Below are 24,513 nucleotides of genomic sequence, written 5' to 3' on the forward strand. Positions count from 1 at the left end.
GCCATAACCACATGGCACCTGAGTTCCACCTGCTTCGATGACAATTGTTCCAAGAGCATTAGAGCTACTGTTTCATGATCAGGAGTGTCCGTCTACCTTCTTTCAGCCTCCCGTCTGCTGCAGCTGCTCCACTGGGGAAAATGGTCTTGACGAATATACCCATCCTCCCCCGCGCTGAATCCTGCCCACCGACAATACTGAAGCCGAGACCCTAGACACATTCAAACACACATCTCGATGAGTCTGGATTCACAATAGTACAGGTGGTGACGTATCTGGTAAATGAAATGGTCCTTGCACAGAGGTTTCATTGTCCACCTCAATATCCCATTCATTTCAATTCAAATAACAGAGTGAATCACCCCTAAATAAATAAAGACCAACAGGATCAAAGCAGTTTATATGTAAAATGCTACATATGTGAACCCTCATGGTGACTGCATGTGTTGTCCTGGGTGCAGGGCCTCCCTCACCTTGCCCTGTCCTTTCATCAGGACAATGTTGGAGATTATGGATGGCTGTGCCAGTCGCCATGGAGACTCCACTTGAACAGTGCTCAGGGACCGGGCCGATTTCTTCACGATTTGATATTCCTGAAGAGGATGATAAAAGAGGTTATGAATAAACAATGAGATGATAAAATAAGCTTTATTTTTATTGTGTTTAACTGTGAGAGAAAAAAGCAGCTACCGCCAGTAATCCGTTCCTATGAAATGCTTTGTTAAGGTTTTTCCTCATTTGTAAGTCACTTTGGATAAAAGCAACAGCTAAGAGAATGTACATGCTATTGTGCTAATGTTATTGTAAAGAAAAACAAACAAACTGAGACTATTATATTAGATAAACTATACTATATTTAGGTTTATTACAGGGCTCTCTGGAATACTTTATTCTGATTGGTCAAGAGAGGCATTCTGTGAATTATTATATACACACACACACACTTTTCAATAATAACGCTAAATTGTATATTTGACTGTTGTCCCTGGTTCCTCCCTCCCCACCCACCTAATTTATGATATATAATTAATTAGATTTTACACAATATCTGATCATCCTATTAGGGTTTATTTTGCACAAATTTAATGAAAAATGAAAATGTACTTTGTCCCTTTACTTGTGTAAAGGACGAGACAACATAGTACCAATATAACAAAACATTAAAGGAGAACTCGGCAACTCTAGCGAACTCTTGTCACTTCTTGGGGGGGGGGGGGGGGCGTATATTTCACAACACGGTCGTAAAAAACTCACTTGCGGCGGCCTCCTCCCCCTCTCTACCGCTGCTCATGTGCGTTTGTTTTGATCGGAGCAAGCCAACTGTATCGTGTGGAGCTTTGTCTACCGAGGTGGGTAACTATGGGTAATACATCATACATGTGTTTGTGTTTATGTCGAATTGCCGTAAAGCAATTCGTGTTTCGCGCTCGTTCTCGTTCTCGCTTCTCACGAGACTTCCAATTTCTATCTTGCCGGGACGGTAGTCCCCAAGTTGCAAGGTTGGGTTTCCGCCTGGGAACGCTGGGGGGAGCGGGGAAAAGTCACCAATATCACCAGAACAGGTTGTTTAACCATCCAAATGATTTCTAGACAGTTTTATTAAGTTAAAAAAGTTACCAAGTTCTCCTTTAAGCTCTGATGTAAGGTTTAAACTATTCACACATCTTTCAATTTACTTTTGACAAGCATTGTAATTAGCACAGCTAAGGGAAACCTTCCACCCACATGTAAAGACTGGATGAGCTGTATTTGAAGTGGCCATGCAACATAATAATTTTAGTTTTGGGGCATCACAGAACATGGAACTGGAACCATGTACCGTAGACTGTGACGCATTCCAAGATTCCAAGAATAACGGTTTGAATAAGGCAATAATTCAAAACAAACGTGCTGAATGCTTCAGCTACCTGTCGGATTCCAACTGTATCCAGCTGCTGTGGGAGGGAATGTTTGCGTCCTCCTCGCGCTGGCTTTTCTGCCACGTCACTTCCTGTATCACCATTTTCCACGATAAGCTCATCATCTTCGCCAACAGACTCCAGGCGGCTCCCTCCACCTAAACATAACGACATCAAGACATTAACTTGAAATGTAAACACACTTAATTCAGTCATTTATATTCACAGTGGGAGAAACTGATCTCCATGTCTGAATGTCTCTGCTGATTAACGAGCATAATTTAAAAAAATCTATGTGAACAATTTCAGTACACCCTGATCTGGTACCAGAATCTATCAATCATAGTGTGGGCGATTTGACGATTTTATATTGTGATCGATTTTGAAGATGTCCACAAACTACTTTTCAAGCGAATCATACAATTTGTGACCTTTTATGTCCTCGTAATAATGTTAAACTGCAGCTATGATCTGAGTACTAGATGTCTGTGCTGACTAGCCAAATTATATCATATGTCTCTATCATGTGTCTTTCAACATTTCAACAGCTGTAGGGCTGTGCCATGAATTTGGGCTTCCAACGATTATTAAAGCTTGATAATTTACTTTTCCACATGCTTTTCCCTTCCTTTAAAATGGTGTGCTTTCGCCCCTCCTTAAACTTAACTTACAAACCAGTCAAATTATGTAACGGGACTGTCGTAAGATGCAGTCTACTGCGGGTCATATTAAAAGCGCATTTAACTGCGAAAGAGACTGACCCCCATGCGATTTCTGTGTGACTGAGCAGAACGCGGATGAGCAAAGCATACCTGGGGTTTTAAACGCGCACCTAAACTGTCAAATAAAAACAAAAATGTGCCAAAATGTCTGTCTTGGTGAGTATTTACATAAAGACAGTCAGTTGTGTTTTAAGTGAATAAACAGTTGGGAAAGAAATCAGATGGGTGTCATTACATTAGATCCATGCATTCGTCTTAAATCCTAATGCAAATACCTGCTGCTGTGTCATTAATGTTATAACTGATGAATAACTTTAGCACAATCAATGTATATTTTAATTCATAGGGTGAAGACTATGCAGTGTTTTAAAGGGAAGTGTTTAATGACTATTTTGACAATTGACTGTTTAATGCAACACTGTGTTTTAAATTGTGCAAATAGATTAATCCATAGGCTTATTCCAGTCTGGATATTCTCGATAGTACATCTCAAAATTGGGAAGATCGCCCACCCCTAATCTATCATAAAGAAATTAGAATTGGTGGATCCACCCTTGGCCATAATCCAATACAGTTTAATCTCATTACAAAGTTTTCATGCTCAGCACAGCAGTGTTGAGACTTGATTCAACTGGACATGTTCGAACCTTGGGATCTGCTACGGAACTTCATCGGTGTGGGGCTTCGGCATCCTTTGGTACCCTCAATCCTGCCATGTTCCTCCAGTCTGTCAAGATCTGCAAACTTAAAAACAGGAGGCAGAGGGAATTAGGGAACATGCCTTGAACAGAGAGAGAGACCGAATATATTAAACTGCCTCTAAATGAGAAACAGTGGAGAAAGCAAATGGAGTAAAAATTCCTGTTTCATGTGACATGTCCTCTTTAAATGGTAAGCCATAAACTTTTGATTGTCCTTCACTGTGCAGGACTGTAGGGAATGTTGCACACTCAGGCTGGTGAACGCTCTCTTATTTTCACAGAGGGAGATCAAATCTCACGTGTACATGAAAGCCAATGTATTCATGGAGACTTCTTGGAGGTGTGGAATGGAAATGTGCCTTTGCTCAAGTGATCCACTATGAACCAAGTACTGTGTTTACCCTAAACAGTATAGATTTGCAAAACTTGAATTATTTTTTATTGCTTTTGATTTCTGCTTGTAGTTTCTCCAAAGTTTAATAATAATAAAAGAGTTTCCCTACACTCCCATTCAAAAGTTTGGGGTCATTAAAGCTACGTCTACATTAATCCGAATAGATTTGAAAACGGAGATTTCGTTTCAAAACGCTCTCCGTCCACACTAGTTTTTTCAAAGCGTTTTCCAAAAGTTTCTCATCCACACTTTAACGTCTGAAAAAACTAAACTCACCATTCATTCATTGCGCATGTGTAAACCCTCATAGAAGTTCCTAAATGCTGTCATCTTTGAAGGACTGTGATATGAAGAGTGTGCAAAGTGACATATTTTAGCAACAATGTGAAAGTGAAAAGCACAAAACAGGCACAATACCGGTATAAACATGAATATCTATGGGTTCAATATGCGTCACATGACTAAACTTACATCATCATTTTTAAACACCTCCGTTTGCACAGTCCACTACAACGTGAAAACGGCATTTTCAAATGTATCCACTTTGGAGAGTGTTTTCAAAAAGCTTCATTTTCATTGCTAACACAGTCTCGGTGTGGACAGAAGGCCACAACAGAGAGAAAAAGATGCATTTTCAAGTGTGGACAAGGCCTAAGACTATTACTAAACATTTGAATTTATCACATAAAAATACTTATAATGTTACAAACGATTACCATTTTATCTAAATGCCATTTAGATTAAACTTTCTATTCAAGGAATCCTGATGATAAATGTATGATAATACATCCTGATAATATCCTGATGATAATAATAAATGTTTCTTGAGCAGCAAATCATCATATTAGATTGATTTCTGAAGGATCATGTGACACTAAAGACTAGAGTAAAAATACTGAAAATTCAGCTTTGCCATCACACCAATAAATGACATTTTTAAATATACGAAAATAGAAAACAGTTATTTAAAATTATAATAATATTTCACAATATTACTGTTTTTACAGTACAGCCTTAATGAATAAAATATTTTTATTTGACCAACCCCAAACTTTTGAACGGCAGTGCACATTGATGTTTTTGGCTGCCCAACATGTGCAAATTTAATAATAATTGATGCTATTTTTTTTAATTAGCATGGGACTATTGTGTCTATCTCTGGTTTTATATTGTAACCACTAAATATGCAAAGCACTTTGCAGTAGAAAATTCTGGGTCAAATTCAAAAGGTTCTGCATGCTTAAATGATCACTAATAACTATAAACATGAAATGCAATTAAGTCATTGTGTTAATTAACAGCAATTATATAGTTAACATTCCATGTTCAGAAGTCTTTGTTAGCTATGACTGCAGACATTTAGCCCAGGAAAAATTCTGCATAATATAAGGTTGATTATATTGATTATGGCTGTTGTGAAAACCTAAACTAAAGTGTTTTCCAACCCTTCCAAACATCTTAGCTTGAAGAATGAGTTTCGGTTTATCACACAGCTCCTGTGTCCTGAAACGAATTTGAACAGCAACATATAGGGGAAGATTCAGTGCTCTCTTTTCAGGCATACAGACAGAAAGCCCTTCCCTCCGTTGTCAGAAATGAGATCTGTCTCCTGCATGAACAAGCTAGACTGCGCTGTTGCAGGTGAGCCTGTGGGCTTCCTCAAACCCCACACCTCCGTGCCTCACAGGACTCAACGTGACAGTCACAGCTGCGTTCTTCTTCCAGATCCTTCCCTTTCCTATTTTTGATGAAAATGTTTTTTCCCTCCCTCCCTTTGTCTCATCAAAACCACAGAGCCTGACACTTCAGAACAGATCTGGAGACACACCTAATACTGTCAGCACAGGACGCCCACATAATAGCAACCGCTCATCGCCCTCTTCTGCTATGGCAGCTTGCTGAAAGGGAGTGTGAGAACAGTTTGGACAGGTGTTTGGATTCGAAAAGGAAAACTGAAAGGGGAAAGCAAACATATGGCAAACTGAAAAATTTATTGGCCTAATTACACTCCCCGTTTTATTTTCTGCCTTATAACTTAATGATAGGGCTCTCACACTTTTAGATCAATGAATTTCCATTGCTTTGCCTTTTCCAGGCATACATTATTATTGAATAAGGATTTCTAAAAACCCATTTATCAAGATCACACTCACAAAAAAGCCATTTCTGGATGGTGAATTATTTGAAAGCAGGCCATACTGAGGGGGAAATAATTTGCTGATCACTGATGCATAGTTGTTCTTGCATAATGCAACCAACAGCTATGAGTGAAAGCCATACACGTGTGAATGCTGCTGAGCTCTAGCACAATCCTGCAAAAGACGAGCAGTGTATTCAATTTATGGATATTCTATTTGATCTGTCAGCTTGTTACTGAATGCAAAAGATGCACTTTGTTATTAAATCAAGCTAAAAAAAAAAAAAAAAAGTGTAATTTACTTCCCAAAAAAGCAACACGCAGTCACTACAATAACAAAAACAACAAAAGTTTGTTTTAGTGTGGATGTTGTACTGTAGTTGCTGTACTTTTCACAATCAGAATTTCTCATGACTTTTCCAGGTCTGGAAATGATAATCACAATTTTTCTTCTACATTTTCCAACGTGATAACTCAATAGAAAGCCACAATGTAGCACTTCAAAATCATAGGACCTATGAAAAACAACATCTGCAAAGTTATAATAAAAACAAACATAGCACATGACAGGAAGTCCTTCTGACAAGTACCAGGTCAATAAATCATGGGAAACTATACACATGTATCATGGGTGTGCACAAGGGTCCACCAGCGTTTACATTTTCTACGGAGATTGCGATTGTTTGGAGTGAGCGGTAATATCATGTTAATTTTTTATAAAGCAACGATTGAGTCTGTTTTAAGGTATGGAATTATTGTTTGGTTCGGAAGTCTAACAGTAAAATTGAGAGCCCAAATAAATAATGTGTTGAGAGTGGCAGGAAAAATCATGGGGACACAGACAATTAGCTCGTTACAGGATATTTTTGAGCGTTGTATCACCCAGCAGGCCAACAAGATTTTATTAGACCCTTCGCATGTGTTGTATCCTGAGTATACGCTGATGAACTCTGGTCGGAGATACAGGGTTGCATTATGCAAGTATAACCGATATAAATATTCATTTTTACCGTTGTCTATTAAATTAATTAATGAGCAACTGCAGGAAGATAAATAATGGTAATAGAGGGTACAAGAGGCAGGAACTGAGAGCTGTGTTGTGTTATGATATATGATATGTATTGTTTTTATGATGTAGGATTTTGGGACTGGAATGTGTTTTACTATTATTGTATTTTATATGTTGTATGTTATGTGTTATGTCTTGATGTGGCAGCAATTTCTCTAATCTAAAACAAATCTCTCCTAAGGGAGACAATAAATGCTACCTTGACCTTGACCTTGACCTATACTGTTTATTCCTCCTTCAGTCCCAATCACTCTTTAAGAGCTCCCACTCGGTCATTCATTAGAGACTAAAGCCTGGAGGGAGAGAACAGCTCACTGGAGACTAGAGAATACAGGATGAGAGGAAACTAAAGGCTCCTTAAACCTCATCATCATGTCCCATAAGCCTTTATTTACAAGTATTCATCTTTTCAGCGGCGAAGGGAATCCTATTGATGTTTAACTAGGCTAAGATGGTCTTTGTCTAGCGACACAAAGATTCTCAGTGGGGCTGGGCGAAGTGGACAAAAAAAATGTATCTCTGTATTTTCTGGATTCGAATTTCATATCCTGCTAAATGTTGTCCAACAAACAATGTTCATATTGAAGGCGATGAAAACAAATACAGTGAATGTAACCATGTAGGCTATGTTATACATTATGTGCAATAAAAGAAGTTAAAACTGCATTACATTCTAACGTTGCAACAACATTACAATCTACAAACAAAAACAATGATTTTTAAAGTAGAAGTTAAATTCACAAAACTGAAAATGAAAATAAAAAAGAGGAACATACATTCCCTCATCTGAGCTAATTAATTAATTAATTATAATTATACTAGCCTACATTTGATTACCCCATTACAATGGTTGCTTTACAGTTACTGCTATGCTATCATAAAAATACACTTTGTAGATGGCACATTTAATGTCCAACAAGAAATATTTTAGCGAAATGTATATTTTAGTCAGAATTATTCCACTCCGTCTGTTTGGCGTGTACGCGCCCAGCGGCGCTCGTTGACTAAAGTCTGTGAAGTTTTGCGTAGACTCACTTGCATAAGGCTCATCCACTCCTGACAACAAAATGGAAATATTTGCATGACTTTCTAACATTTACAAATGGAGATTATACCTGTTAAATGGAAGTTATGCACTAAGGAAAGCACTAACGCATTAAACAGTACAAGTATCCGTCAGAGGATCTGACAGATCAAGCCGCTTTAATCTATACGCATTAACTATATCTATCTGCCTGCCCATCTACAAATCCATCCATCCATCTACCTATCTACCCATCAAGTCATGCACATTTAGTGCTATAAATGGAACTATATACAGTATCTGTTACTGTGTTGTTTGCTATTTTTAAGTTTAAAAATTGTCACTATAAGTAAATTACTAATAGGCACTAGAACATCATAAAATAATTATGCCCCAGATTCACGGCTATGTTCAGCAGGAGCCGTGGAATGCTAATGCAATTAGACAGCAGGCGGGACGGTTGCTCTTTTTCATTTTTTGATTCCGAAAGCAAGATATGCAGTATAGACGCAGTGGGGGGCGGTGGTGAATGACCCACTTTACTCTGCACCGCAAAACATCTCAACCAGAGCACCATGGGCGCTGCTCTACAAAACAGCCGCTCAAGAGTTTAACCCTAATACGTTGAGTTGTGTGGTCCTGTCAGTGTGCCACTGAAACGGTTAATGGCCGGCATTAGCCTTGTTGTCATCACTGATCACCAAACCAGCGCAACGTCTCATTTTGTATTGATTAAACATTAACGCTGTGTGGCATTAGTGATTTGATGCACGCCTGCTTGCGCAGAACAAATGAATAATTTGTGACGAATCAAACAAATGCTGATCCAATGGCTGCTTGGGTAAGCAGTGGCACTAATATTTTTCTGGCAAAACAACAGATAAAACCTCAAGAACATAAAATGGGGCCCTGGCACACAGATCAAAAGAAGCAAACAGATAAAGCAACTGTGCTACCTTTAAAGCTGTATTTTAAAATCACAACGTGCTGCGGGTATTTCGATTTTCCTAAAAAATATATGGAAAAGCTTGTTCTTCTCAGACAAAACATGGAAGTGCATTCGCTTTTTATCAAACACCTCAACAAGGTGGCAGTGAAAGTTTAACGGAGAGCGACTACACATACTCACACTAACTAACAGATTATTATAAAGCACTGAACATTTATCCACAAAGCAAACTTTTAATCATAAACACTCGTCTACCAAAAACAGAAAACAAAAACTGTTCTAGCTCGTTCTGAGGGCAGCACCAGATGAAAGTGGCAGATAATCAGGCTGATAGGCGGCAAGCATACGTACCAAGTCCTGGGTGGGCAGTGAAAGACTGCTGGCCCTCACGTCCTCCATGTCCGGCTCCATATTCTCCTTCTCCTCCCCGGGGGAGGGAGAGGCGTCCGGGCCAGAGCACGTGCTCACTAGGTCGGGCAAGCTGGTGGAAGGATACTTGTGGAAGTCCACTTCGGATTCATCCTGGGAAAGGAAGGAAGAGCAGCTGAAGAGAAGAGAGATGTTGTGTGCCGTCGAGCAGCCAGTGAGTATTTTTAACTTTATCTCAGAAAGCCGAGCGGCAAGCCCATCAGCGCTTCACTCTTCAATTTTTTAGCTGCTACAAGCATCTGCCTGTGACATCTTTATGTGCTTGAACGGCTGACACACTTTATACGAAGAACACATCAAGAACAGCTCATGATTTGTGTGTGAAGGCACTTCCCCCGTGCAGTGACACACACTTATTGATATACTGTAGTATAAGGCCAAACTCACCCTGCTGGCCACCACCAACTGCACGAGTCCAGCAGTGGAGCGCAGGATGGCTACAGCCTCCTGGTGTGAGAGTCCAACAAGGGAGTGACCGTTTATCATAAGTAACTCATCGCCAGCCTTCAGACGGCCATCTCTGAAAAAAAAGAAGAAGCAGAAGCAGAGAAACATGATCAGGACATTCCCTTACTGTATCTAAAAAAAGAACAAGCAGCATACACTCCTCATGTCACGTCAGCTATTTAAGTGAAATGTTAATTGGATGTTGATCAGGAATTGATTGGATCACTATAAGCGGTTACTATATGACAGGTAGCTTGATGACAACCAGAGAAAATGACAACCTGTGATTATTACGGATGAAAGGCAGGGGTTTTCAAACTGGAGTCTGTTGTTATTGTTGATTAAAACAATAAAATAAAAAAAATACTGAAATAAAGCTGAAAAAATATATAAATATTAAATGAAAAGCAAGAAAAAATAACTGAAAGTTTTAGCACTAAAATGACTAAAACTGAAGTGAAAATAAATAAGAGCTAAATATAATATAAGAAAAAAAAAAACCTAAATATTAAAACCAGATACAAGTAGTTGTTTGAAATGTTTGGGGAAAAAAACACTTCTCTAATGAATCAATCACAACAAGTCCAGGAATGTGTATTAAGAAAGTAAATACCTAAATGTATTTGAACCAAAAGAATACAGAACATAATTCAAACTAATTTTATACTTAGCATCCTTGAAGCCCGTTTGTCATGGGAGGAGAGCAGGAATAATCTACTCTTAGAGCTTCAAAACTTTCTAAAATAATTTCTGGATCATCCACATGCAATTTAACTATTTATTTGTCTACAATGTGCAAATATCTAAATGATGCAATAGCTATTGTGTTCAGGGTGAAATGAAACCAGTTTCATCATGCTTTATCAAGAAAAAGCACAAAGCGGTATTCATTTCGTTGATGAATAATTCGTTTTTGTCAACAACATTTTGAAAACGATATGATAACTAATAAAAAACAGTTTTTGATGACAAAAACTATAATGGCAATCTATTGACCTTAAGAACAAGATGAAAATGTTAGGGAGGGACTCTTTGCGTGGTAGGAAGGTTAGATGCGCACATGCGGTGGGTTAATAGGATACAATTGCTGCATGACTTGAAAAATGTCAACATCTGTGAAAAAGAGAAAAACAGACATGCGGATAAATTTCCCATTTGATGTCAGGAAAACAAGACCATTTGTAAACTGGTTACAGTTCTGGTTATATCTTAAGTGAAAGTAAACAGTTGGGAGAAAATCGGATGTGTATCAGTGGAGCTGTGCATTAGTTCTTAAAGTGACAGTACAGTTTCCTTATAAACCTGCTGCCGTCCCTAATGTTAATTCAAACGACAAAACACAAAGAGAAAATCACTCACTGCTCTTGACTGAGTAACTTTAGTAGCTTTAATAAGGATTTATACAAGGAAGAATATGCACTATTTTACATTTGATTATTTTATTCAATTTCTGTAATATTTCTTACCTGAATACTGCTGTTAGACCTACTTGACAAACTTAAAGCACAATTTATTTATTTTATATCTTCGTTCAAATGTATTTATTTGTTTCTTATCTAATGTAGATATGCTATCTTATGACATTTAGTCGACTAAAACTAGACTAACAATTCAGATTACTAAAATATGACAAAAACTAATGGCATTTTAGTCAAAAGACTATGGCTCTGTCAAAATTAACAGTGCCATAAAGACAGCTCTGCCTCTGCTACATTCTTCCATTTCCAAATGTCTTCAGACAGTTTCGATTCTTCCAGCCTGACCACTCAACTGAGGCTTATTACGATGAACAGTGTGCAGTGAAGAGAGAAAGATTCAAAATCTGAAAGCCTCTCACTGGTCAAAATCCTCTGGGCTTCAGTCACAGATGAAGGAATCTGAGGTTATCTCAGAGTTAGTTGTTATATAAGAGCAGGAAACTTCATAACAACCCACATCATGCTGCACTGATGGCCCTGAATCTGACCACCTCTTGCGCCACGCTAAAAAGAAAGATTTGGAAAGCAGCCAGTTTGACCAATATGCATGATTCACGTCTATAGGTTTCTCAGAAATGGCCCCCATTAAAACTATGTGGGAGGAAATGTAGAACTGCTAAATTATAACAATAAACTCTAGTGCTGGTCATACCAAAAATAGCCTGCTCTGACTGTAAGCACTGTGGGGGAGCTGCGTATGTATTTTCCAACAACTCATGAATTTGTATATCCTGTAATCAATTAATTTTTTTGGGTCCCAAGGCAAAGCCACAGGGGCTCATTTTCCCTAAACACATTTATTTAATTTAGCACATCATCTAGGGGGAGTAATTCAGTTTTTTTAGATAGCAAGGGTTTATTTTAGCTTTTGGCTCATTACCATCAGGTTGTTGTGTTTCCCTTTAAACTTCGCCAAAGTGTGCATTAATGAATCACAAAGGGAAGCAAGTCAGCAAATTCTCCAACATGTTACAGCTTAAAACACAGTTTAAGGGCCAATTCACATGTAGACGGAGAGGGAAATATTTCTGCAGTATTAAAAAAGACCTCACAATTGTTATTGTGTGTTTGTAGAAATTGAAGGGATATACAGTATCATGTTAGAATCCTATGCTGGCTGTCTAGCTTTGCTAAATGACAGCTATTTGCTTACATACCCCTGCAAAGCACTAGAGGTGGAAATCTCAGCGATATTTCACCGATACCTGGGTCATGATATGATATCCTAAATTTAGTTTAGTGTAGATTTATTCAAAATTCTAAATTTCCCTCTCAAAATATAATAAAATAAAAATCTAAACCACAGATTTGCCAATATTGTTAAAATATCATTATTACTGATGTGATACCAATATTTATTTTTAGTTTAACGGTGTCTGTAAATATTGAATATTTTATTGTGCATGCTCATTTCACTTGCTTTTAGATTACCTACGTCATCATCTATTCTAACCCTTATAACATTAATCATTAAAACACCAATAATTTAATAACACCGTTAAAAATTGATATCAGCAAATGATCCATTATCGGCCATAACATGAAAATAATTATCAGCTTATTGTATTGGCCAGATTTTTAATATTGCCACATCCGTAATTATATAACATTATATTTTAATTTATTCTGTATTTTGGATTAGGGTAGGTTGGGACTTTGCTTGAGTAAAACAATCAAGTGTACATTGACTTAATACATTGTAAATGTACTTACAGTAGCTATGTTTCCATCCAAAGTTGATCTTATGTGCAAAACTGGAATATCGCATAAAACATTTGCGAATAAAGCAAATGTTTCCATCGAGTGAGCTGAAGATCTGAATTCGTCACTTCCTAATAAACTGGCACTTAATATCACTTAGTAGAAGAAACCAATGTATATAATAATTTTGTATAATAAATTGATAAAACTTGCGTCTCAGAGCGCGCTGACGAAACGCAATAAAGTTATCTTGCTTTCGGAGGCAGACGCTGCTGTTTGGGAATGCAGCCATGTAAGACAGTTCAGTCAGGTAATTATACCAAACCACTTTTGCTCAGGCATTTCAGAACAACCAAAACAGCATTTCAGATGCTGTGCAATGAGATCGGTCCGCTCCGCTGGTTAGTCCAGTTATGCCGTTCCATCTCAAAGTCACAAGGCTTTTTTTTATGAGCATCGAGGAATTTATTTGATAAATGTGTTTTCATCACAGTTTATGTCTGTTTTCTTATCGTATAAAAAGTTTTTTAGAATTTATGCACATTTTATCGTTTCCATCCAGAGTTTTTTTAATGAAATATCCAAAAATGTGCATAAAAATAGGTGGGTGTAAACAGAGCTATTGACTCATTATTTCCAAAAACATTCATGTAAATAATATTACTAAAAGTGATGATTCTTTGGCATGTGAATATCACAGTATCGCGATGTAAAATGCTCTGAAATAATATTTTTCACTATCCCTACACATTGTTAAATTAGACAATAGACATAATGTCAACAGGACAGCAAACGCTAGCAGTACAGAGCATTATGACTACAACTACTGAAGCTTCTGATACCTTGTGAACTGGTCATTATCCTACATATGACTGGATATTTTCTGTGCATCCATATAAGGGTGTCACAATGCCTTTGAAGATGAATGAATATCGCAGAGGGCACTCAAGACTTTCTGACGCTTGCATATGTATGAGATGTTGATTGAGAAGTATCACCACGGCACCTACTGTTGCCAAGGCAGCAGCTGAAAACCTTTGCTAATGAAAGCCTTTTACCTCTGTGCAGCTCCTCCCTCCTCCACGTGGGCCACGATGATCCCGTGAGGAGAGCGTTTGGACCCTCGCCCGCCCGTGATCTGGATTCCCAGTCCGTCTTGACCCTTCACCATGTGCATCTTCCAGATCTGGCTGCCCTCACAGGGCTGTAGATGAGAAGAGGGGAACAATCAGTAGTGTGCTTTTTTAAATAACACTAGATAATCCAAAACTCCTGTAGCAGCTGTTTTGTGGCTTTAACTTCGATTACAGTTCTCAAACTGTTTCCCATTTTATACTGCATTTCATGCAAAACAAACAACAACAACTAATAATCTTTGAACAGATCATTCAGCAAATTAAGACACATTATTGTTTATATAATTCCAGTAAATGTACAGCCTATTTCCCTAAGATAAGAAAAAAAGGCTTTGTAAAGTTAAGCGCAAGAACTTAAGCATTTTCCATGATTTACTTTTTCTTTTTTAATCCAGGCTTACTTCTTCCTTTGGAAAGGACATTTATCAGAAGAAGGGAAACTTGAAGGGCACGTTTCTGACAGTTTCAAGAGTCATTTCTCTCACTGTCTGAGCTGCACTTCATCACTCACTATTACTGTTCATTAATGATGAATTCAAAAATGAATTCAGATTCATTAAATAACAGAACCGAATTTTAAGTGACAATGTTTTGGATTAGGTGGGTTAAAGCTAACAAATATTTATAATAGATTATGCACTTTGTTCTCACATCCTGTCTCTTCTTGCATTCATTTTTTGTGATTTTTGCCTATTATGATGGCTAAACAACTAAAAAAGCAGGTTATTATTCTCTGCTTTTGAATGAAAATCAAAATAAGTGACAGTTTTATTATGAGGTTAAATGGACCCGATCCTGTTTCTCAACTCCAGTTGTAGAAAAAAACAGACTTCTTCCTAACTGTACTTCATATGTACAATATGGTTTAAAAGTCCATTACATACAATAATGTCATGACATTCAGAGTGTTTTTCCCCAGTCAGGCTTCAAATGCATGAATTAATTTCAGCCACTGAGCCATTTATATCTATTGTGCCTGACATCAAAGCTCTTCTAATAGTAACACTAAGACAAAAGCCCATAAATGTTCAAACACCATTTTCATGAAATCAGCCTAATTTTTTTTTTATATATATATATTCAGAAATAAAGTATTACCTTTAGCATACTTAGTTTGATCTTACATAACCTTTCATATTGTTAACTCTCAGTCAAAAAAGATGGAGTGTGTAGCTTTTTATTTCTTAAACAACCATGTTGGAACTTGGAAGACACATCATGGCCATATTCCAGATGACAACGACAAGATTCATCAGGCTCAAATTGTGAAAGAATGGTTGGGAGGGAGCATGGTAATCATTTTCACACATGAATTAGCACCTTTGAGTTCAGACCTTAAATTCATTGAAAGTCTTTGGGATGTGCTGGAGTTGACTTTATAGAGGACTTGACTCTTGCATTGTTAAAGAGGCTACATGCGATTTTCTGAAATTTAAACTCGCGACTGACACCTGTGGCCAAAAAACGGAACTGCTCTTCCTTTCTGCTCGCTCTCGTACGTGCACACTTCACAAATCATCCGCTGCAAAGAAGTCAACATTATGTTTACAGAGGTAAGAACAGTCAAATACATATATTGTTTGAGAAACTAAGTTTGTTTGCTGACTAGCGGTGGTGGCAGAGTGATCTGAAACGTTTAACATGAACGCGCTTGACGTCACATCCGCAGACAGCGCGCGAAAAATCCGACCCGACAGAAAATAAGAAAAATAGGATACAGGCTTATAGGTGCACCCACTGTGAGCTGACAAGGTGTCAGTATCCTCATCAGGAGATGTTTGAGTCATAAATGGTCAAATAAAAAGGCTATTGTTACGTTTATTTTGGGGAAAAAGTTGCATGTAGCCTCTTTAATACGAGATCTTGACCAAAAATGTATGCACCTCTTGATGGAAATAACATCAAAACATTTATTTCCATCAATTTTTGGTCAATATCTTGTATCCTACATGGTTTTTTTTTTTTAAGAAATTAAAAGCTACTCACTCCATCAATTAGGGTTAGAAGAACTGTTGCCAAACATATTACCGGGTACATACTAGAAACATAACAATTCCAGCAATAATTATCCAATCACAGACATATGCATTTGCCTATTTAAATGTTTTTTTTGTCCGGGCAGTGTATATTAAAATAGAAAACAGTTGTTTTAGTTGTGTTAAATAATATTTCTCAATATTACTGTTTTTCACTGTATTTTTGATCAAATAAATGCAGCCTTGCTGAGCATAAGAGACTTCTTTTAAGAACATAAAACGTACTGACCCAAAACTTTTGAAGAGTAGTGTATGTCTGATTATATAGCCTAGATGGAGGGTGCTGGAGGTTGAGTAACCTGCTTGGAAAAACTCATTATTTTTGCAATTCCGCTTGGTGCCTCTTGTGACGCAGATGCACACTTCACCTTTAACACTTCTTCCTAAAATGACAGTTGGGTTTGCACACACCTCTGGACTACAAACATGCTGCAACTTGTTCACATTTCCTTTGAAATCTGTCTAGGAGAGGGGCATGTTCTCAAGGAAAGCCTGTCGGCGGGGTGAATCACCGACACGGGATATCTCACGGAGATGGTCTGCTGCTTCTCTTCTCACGTTCTCACGCTTTTCCTGTTCACTGTCAAAATAAGCTTACACATCCTCCCTCTGACATGTTCACAACACGCTTGCACAGACACATTAATGCTACTAATTACTCGCATGGTAATCTCACTGTATGTCTAGGAAACTTATTTTATCACAATTTGGAAAAGAGTACTTGAGAGGGAACATGCCTACAAACTGTAATTAATGTTACACGTAGATTATGTTTCCTGTCAACTGGGCTGTGAAGTCAGTCATAACCGATTAGTCATCAGTGTGTACACATCTACAAAGGTTCTTCAGATAAAAACACTATGACTTGTTCTTTGATATTGTGGTTGGTGAGCTGCAACACAACGGTGACATACACATTATGGATGAGATATTGCATTGCTCCAAGATAATGTGACTATTTTCAGTGGCTCGAGGAGTTAGTCGTCAAATTTAAAATGATTTTTGATTTGCTTGTAAAACTGCCATTATGTAACATGATTTTAACTATTTAGATAATCCATTGAAAATGGTAAAAATGAGCAGATTTTCTCTTAAAAAGCTATTTCTACCTAAATTAACCTTGAAAAGTAACTTTTGTTTATGTAGCCTAATGAAATCTGGTTGATTTAGTCATATTAAATTAAATGTTTTACTTTGATAGTAAGGATGCACCGGTATTCTGGCAAATACTGATAAATGGCCACTAATAACGTTCTTGTACCATTTTGTCAAAAAAAAAAAAAAAGCGAAAAAAAAAAAAAACACTAATATCTAAAATTTGCCATATATTTAGTCCTTATAACATACTAAAGTATGTAAAAAAAAAAGTCAAGTAAAAAACAGATATTCATTTTGAGATCACATTGTTATTATTTAAAAAAAAAAAAAAAGATTTAGAAAGGTACAGGCTAAACATAAAAATAGCAGAAGTTAATATGCACAAATATCCAATAACAGCCAAAAAAAAAAACACTATAATATTCGGCCAAAACCAATATGGCACCAATATACATCCCTATTAAAAATATAACCTGGGGTTATATCTATATCTGGGGCCCCTTTCTTAGGTATCTTTTTAAGAGTTGTAAATTGGATTGAGCACTTATGTAATATGGATAACTTTATTCTTTTATACGTTTTCTCCGTTTTCAATGTTTTACTGAAGTTGCCCGGGATTAAGTATGGTTTTTGTTTAATTCTTTATTGTATATGGCTTTGTTTAACGTGTATATATTTTTATTTATCTGGTGCGTGTTAGGGGAGGTGTGGGGTGTTTGAGGTGTCCTTTTTGTGTATGTTTATGTATACTATACTTTGTGTATATCTGTTATAAACTGTTATAAATTGTATGTATGTATATATATATATATATATATATAAGCATGTATTTGGTAAATCTCAATGGGAAAACTTTTTTTTAAATATCATTTTAAATGGAAGTTAAGGGCACAGTTATACAATTAAGCATATTGATTCAGTCTGTTGTCCTTTCATGTGGCTTTCCGAAAATGGCTTGTTACAGAGTCCCATGGAAACCGCACCTTGTCGGTCTTTGAAATCCTGTGTGATTGTTCAAAATCAGACGCATACAGCTTTTTTGGGATGATCCCTCCAAGCAGTTCTTCCAACCACTGGCATATGGATACATCTAGAAGAACCCCTATGGTTATTTTGAGTGAGCCACTCAGTTTAAGGTCACAAGACTTACTAGACTTGCTCCAAGCAACACTAGCAGTCCCAATGGAGAATCAAATCGGAAACATATGCAGTTAGCCGCACTGTGGGGTCCAAACTTCTAATTACATGATGAGCATCAACAAACCACTCTTTCATCCTCAAAGCAAAGTCAATGGCAAATGTTTGAATCTGTGGACTTAAAGGGCACTTCCAAAGATTTTAAAGTGTCCTCTTTTCTGTTTGTTTGCTTGTTTATTTAGCACATTTTTTTGCACCATATTCTGTGTAACTTTCCTTCAGACACAACAGACTTCAGACAGCTTGACTTTGTAATATAGAATGTATTATAATACTTACCATTTTATAACAGAGACAATTTTGTGATATATAATATGGCTTTATAATATCAAATATATATTTATGTATTTTAGTCTAATATTTTTATATACATTTATAAATTGTAATATTTTTCATATTTCATAATATATCACTTTTTTAAAAGCCTTAATGGATTCATGCATTCATTCAATTCAGGACTTAATGTTATTTGAATATCCAATTCTAACAACTTCTATTAAAACAACAGTTTTCTTGCGGTTATATTTCTTACCTGACTGGAAGGTTCACTGCTTATTGACTCAGTTTTGTATCTTTCAGACAGGCGTGAGTGGGATCGGCTGGGTAGGGTGGCCGTGCTCCCCACCTTCAAGCGATTGGAAATCACCTCTGAGGAGCCAATGACCGGACAGTCATCGGTCGGTGTGTCCTGAGGGGTGCTGCTCTCTGGGGATGTGACCTCTGCCTCCATGGAGCTGTAGCCATTCTCATGCTCAAAGTCCCGGCTGTCTTTACTGTCTTTGCTGTCGCGAGTGAACGAGGAGCGGGAAATAACGCCAAATTTGCGGGTTCGTTTTCCGTTTTGCCCATTCTGTGTGGGGCTGCCAACAGGCTCGTCGGAGACATTGCGCCGGTGCTCTTTAGAGACGTCCACGCAGTTGCCCCCATTGTTGCCATTGCATGGAGGGAGAGGAGCTTTGCGTTTGATTCTTCGCAACATGATCAGGTAGATGCAGCCTCCATTCCAGCACTGGTCCGCTAAGTAACTGTGGGAAAAAAAAAGAAAACAGACTGCTAAAACACATGATCACAATGTAAATCAACCCGTTTGGTAACAAAATAAACACATTTTCTCTGTCCATCAAATCAAGCATTTACACATTAAATACACTAGTCAAATAGGTGTATGAGTTTACGGATCACACCCAAATGACCCATTTTTTTTTGTGAAACACCAAAGGGGAATTTGTTTTTTATATTTGTCCACTCTTTTACATGTAATGAAAGCAAATGAAGACTGGGACTGCAAAGCTAAAATAATAATAATAATAATTAAAAAGTTGTCAAAAAAACTTTGCACTTTATTCCAAATCTTCAAAAGCCTTTATTTAGAAATGTTGACATCCACTGTAGCTCTTCTTGGCGCACTGCCTGGTGCAAGACAATAGTAATGGCTGCTGAACATTCAGCTTTTTTCCAGCACGGGAATTTATTACATTTTCAAATATATTCAGATAGAAAACGGTTCTTTTAAATTTTTGTTAAAATTCTTTCAAAAACAAAAACATAAAAATCTTACCAACCCGAACATTTTGAACGATAGGGTATTTCACCTTTTGTCTTTTATAAAAGGTCATATAACAAAATCATGTGAGTTTAGAACAACATGAGGGAGAGTAAATGAATGTTATTTTTGTGTGTGTGTGAACTATGCCTTTAAACTGCATAATTCAGAGAGCAAACAAAGGAGCTTCTAAATGTCATAATTAATGGTTATGGATTATCTGGGAATTTTTTAAATAAGGAAGGGCACTGATACAAAAAATAAATGCAGAGCATGTTTTACACCATGTCTAGACAAGTCCAAAGACAGATATATGACAGAAGAAACTGATATTTGGCACCTCAGGGACGTGAGATCACTCTGCATTAGCGGATGCAAATTAGAAGTTTAACTGCTAGCTGCAGAAAACACTTTCACAGGTTTATCATATATGACCTACATTTTAGCTCTTCTCTCCAATGATTCTCATAAAGAGTGCTTGGATTGACATATTTAGCTGTAAACTGAACATTTTTGACAATCTCAGCTGGTTGTGACCTGAAATGTCATTATTCATTAACAAGTAAAAATGATCATAGTTAATCATTTCTGCTTCTTGTTTTGCAAAGTTTGGTTTTAATGATGTCATATAAAAGGTGACCTCAAAGCACAAAGCATGAAGGATCTTGATTTTGGCTTTTTTTAATCAAATTGATCTTATCCTGATATCCTTAAAGGGAAAATTCTCGCAAAAAAGAAAATTCTGCCATCATTTACTCACCCTCATGTTGTTCCAAACCTGTGTGACTTTCGATCTTCTGTGAAGAACAAAAGAAGACATTTTAAGAAATGTCCATAAAATGGAAATCTTCTTTTGTGTTCCACAGAAGAAAGTGATACAGATTTGGAATGACATGGTGGTGAATAAATGACAGAATTACATTTTTGGGTGAACTATCCCTTTAATGCATTAAAACAGGCCAAATAGACAAACTTCAGAACAACCATCTACTCATAAGAAATGTAATATTAGGTCAAAAGAGCACACACACCTTGAGTGTAACTGACTTCAGGGTCCCAGGGTCAAATAAATGAACAATGTCCTTCAATATTACGGAAACACTACATCCAGTGGCGCTCACAGGTCTAATTAACTGTGGCTGAGTGATATGTTTCCCCAGTTTTCCTTGCTTCCAGCTGTACAAAGGCATGGGGGAGTGGACTTTCTATGACAATGTGCCTCTGACTAGCCATACTGACAGTGCTGATGTAACACTCCAACAAAGCATTTGCTTACATCCCCTAAACAGCAAGCCAGACAATGTAGGATATACTAATGAAAGAGAGGTGTTTTAGAGAGAAAGAGAGTGATTAAATGTGTCATGAATGGAATATCATAAATATATGCTAGTTTTTTTTTTATTTTACCAACTATCATCAACAGCAGTAGGCCTATATTCAGTCTCAACACCCTTACAAGTTATAGAGAACATCACAAAAATGTGTCTAATGACAGTCTTTATTCACGTGTGGTTGTTTGATGGTTGGCATCTTTATCCAGTGCCATGCCATCAGTAAAATACCATGCTACAGTATATGCTACAGTTAATCACCCCTTTAAAGAATGTATATTTCATGACATACCTCACTTAAAGTGGTAGTCATGTATATTGAGTTTCAGCTCAAATCATCTGTCATAATGATGCATTCTGCACTCTGGCCAGCTGCTAATGACAGAGCGAGGTCAACAGAGTCTGTTGTTTAGATGATCACAGAGCCTGCATGTGCAGGCATACCATATAAATTCACCATCACGATTAGCAAGAGCTGTTTTCAAATAAACAAAATGCATGAAAGCTTTAGCTCTGCTCCTCTCTGGAGATCAGGATCAATGAGGTATGCAAATTCACTCACGTTAGATCTCCTGGAACTAAAACATGCTGAAAGTACAGAAAGGACTGAAAACTGGCAAGTTAAAAATACAACAAAGTGAGGAATGTTCAGGAAATGGCAAGTCGATGAAGATAAATTCCCCAAAGAAGATCGAGGCAGAGTATTTATGCAGTATCTGACAGCGTGCTTGCTTGTAAGATTCAGACGTATTTAGGTAAGAAAGCATATCTGTGGAATTTGTTGGTTTGACAGCAGCTGTGGTCTCATTTTTGATCAATGGGAGAGAATGGACTTTCGGCCTCTAGTGTTCCTTTTTTGTGGCGTTTCTTTCCCTCAGTCATCTAGCTGATAATGAAAAGTGTCTGACCTATTTCTGTCATGATCCGCTTTCTTTGAGCTTTCCTTTTCGATAAGAACAAAGTTTGCAATGGTGTGGAACTCGAGACAAAAATCGTCCCACATGAAAATCAACGGAAAAAAGGAGAAAATATTTCAACATTACTCAACTGAATCTATCTTGGCACAAATCTGCTTTCCTAGATTCTGGTGATAGTCCCAATCTCAATGGCAGACTGGAAAAGTTACACTGCATTCCAAATGATGCAGACAGATGACACTTCGTCTGGCTCGGCTGCGTAAAAAACCCATTGTGTGCTGCAACGCCACTATCTTAGCCCATAAAACCTTTAAAATACTTCTGATGATTTCTTTCCAGATAACATTTGGACAACTGCCGTGCATGTCCCAACAATTACATTTTGCCAACAGAGGGGAAAAAGATGAAAATATTTGAGGATTTGTTTTGTCTTTAGAATATTTAAAGTCATGATAAAAATGGGCGTAGTGACACTGACATTAACAAAAGTTAACAATGAGATCAATAACATGCATTTAGAAAATAGACATGGTGAATTTTCATTTAATGCAGACTTACAATTCACCTAAAAATTAAAATCCCATCATCGTTTAGTCACCCTCACGTAATTCCAAAGGACCAGACTGAAAAATAGGTGTGAAGAAAATAAACCTGATATGTCATGATATTTGATATGCGAGCTACAGCTGAGACATTTTCAGTAAATAACAACCTAAAATTAGTCTTTATTGTATGGCTTCAGAAGACATACAGACCATGTTTATAAATCTCTAAATTATGGTACTTTTTTTCATAATTTCTGATCTTGACTTTCATTAGATAGAAAAACAACCAAGATATTATTCAAAATGTCACACTTAGTGTTTCACGGAAGAACGTGAAAGGGGTTTGGAGCAACATGAGGGTAAATGATGACACAATTTTCATTTTTGGGTGAACTTCCCCTATAATGAAAGGGAAAATGAGTGTCTTAAGTCTGCAGTGAGTGAGTCTGAACCTACATCATGACATCACATACATAAATCACGTTTTAGAACCACAGTTCATGTCATTACTTAATCTTGCTAGACTGTTCAACTCATGCTTTGCCAACCCACACATGCGGGATCATGAGCAGAGGGCAACATAAACATTACATTACCACACAATAAAGTGATATAACAAGACACTGTAATGACGCTCATCAACCTCATATCAATCAAAAGCCATAAACTCCTTTCATTCAGACCACTGATCAAACATTTAGCCAACTACCATCTGCATCTCTGAGCCAGAGTGATGGATGTAAACCACAGAGCAAACTGCAGGGAACGAAAAAGTTATCAGTGGAGGTAACGAAGGATAGAAGGAACATGGAGATGCAGATGAATGGTTGAAAAAAAACTGGTTCAGCTCTGTAGCCGTGGTTTGCTATCTCAGCAGGTGTGTGCCATGCACTAATGGAACGCTGTCAGACGATCGCCCACATCAGTGTCCCACCGACGCAGACACGTTCATCATTACACCCGAGAGAAACAACTTAGGTGATAAATGAGATAAAAACCTGCCATTATAATGACCTGTCATGCTAATTATGACCTTTTTTATCAAATCAGCATTTGATAAAAGACCAAATAAGAAGGAAAAAAAAAGCCATGATCTCAGCTCTGGCACAACAACACGGAATTTAAGCTGCTGTAAAAGCTAATGGGTCTCAGAGAAACCCAGCAACAGGCCTCCATTGCCTCTTTCAGACTAAACCACAGCTGCAGTAGGGAAATCCATCTATTCCAGCCAAACACAATTTAAGCAGAATGGTGACCAACACGGATTGGCTGAAACGGTCTCGAAACGGTGTTCTCTAAACAATGTGGAGTGATTTGTTGTCGTGGAGTGGAGGACGCCCAAGACCGTTCCCATATAGCGCTGGCTAAATAATTCAGAACAATGTCTCACTCCATGTCTCACTCCAAAGCACTACATTTGCTTTTTAGTCCAGGCGTTTTAAGCCAAAATGGGGGTCAACCGTGAACAAATTGCAACAGAATCAAACTCAACTGATTTTGTATCCTCAATATGTCCTGAGTAAGGAAAGCCCCGAAGAATCCCATTAGGGGAAAGTTTCGAAAAACACCCAAATACATCCTATTCATTATTTTTCTCTCATGAATAGGGTAAAAAAATGTAACCTTTAAATATCACCATGAAAATTACTGAGTTGATTACTTATATCAAGACAAACAAAAAATGTATTACAAGTTTTTTGAAATTATTTGATAACATGGACAAAGGTGCATAATCTAATTACGTATGTGCTAATTTGCATA

General features: G+C 37.4%; 1 protein-coding gene across 3 annotated transcripts in view; it reads right to left on the reverse strand.

Moving 5' to 3' along the window:
• Positions 1-24,513, reverse strand: part of pdzd2 (PDZ domain containing 2) — a gene marked incomplete at its 5' end in the record, with an annotated part of 61,050 nt that overhangs the window by 16,910 nt on the left and 19,627 nt on the right. For all 3 annotated transcript variants that reach the window (XM_081364673.1, XM_081364671.1, XM_081364672.1), the window contains 8 exons: positions 97-211; positions 474-593; positions 1,908-2,056; positions 3,268-3,364; positions 9,246-9,416; positions 9,711-9,843; positions 14,008-14,153; positions 18,949-19,441. In XM_081364673.1, the coding sequence (XP_081220799.1) occupies positions 97-211; positions 474-593; positions 1,908-2,056; positions 3,268-3,364; positions 9,246-9,416; positions 9,711-9,843; positions 14,008-14,153; positions 18,949-19,441 (1,424 nt within the window). The remainder of the gene's footprint in view (positions 1-96; positions 212-473; positions 594-1,907; positions 2,057-3,267; positions 3,365-9,245; positions 9,417-9,710; positions 9,844-14,007; positions 14,154-18,948; positions 19,442-24,513) is intronic.

The sequence above is a fragment of the Scardinius erythrophthalmus genome (genome assembly GCF_964197995.2).
Source record: "Scardinius erythrophthalmus genome assembly, chromosome: 5".
NCBI lineage: Eukaryota > Metazoa > Chordata > Actinopteri > Cypriniformes > Leuciscidae > Scardinius > Scardinius erythrophthalmus.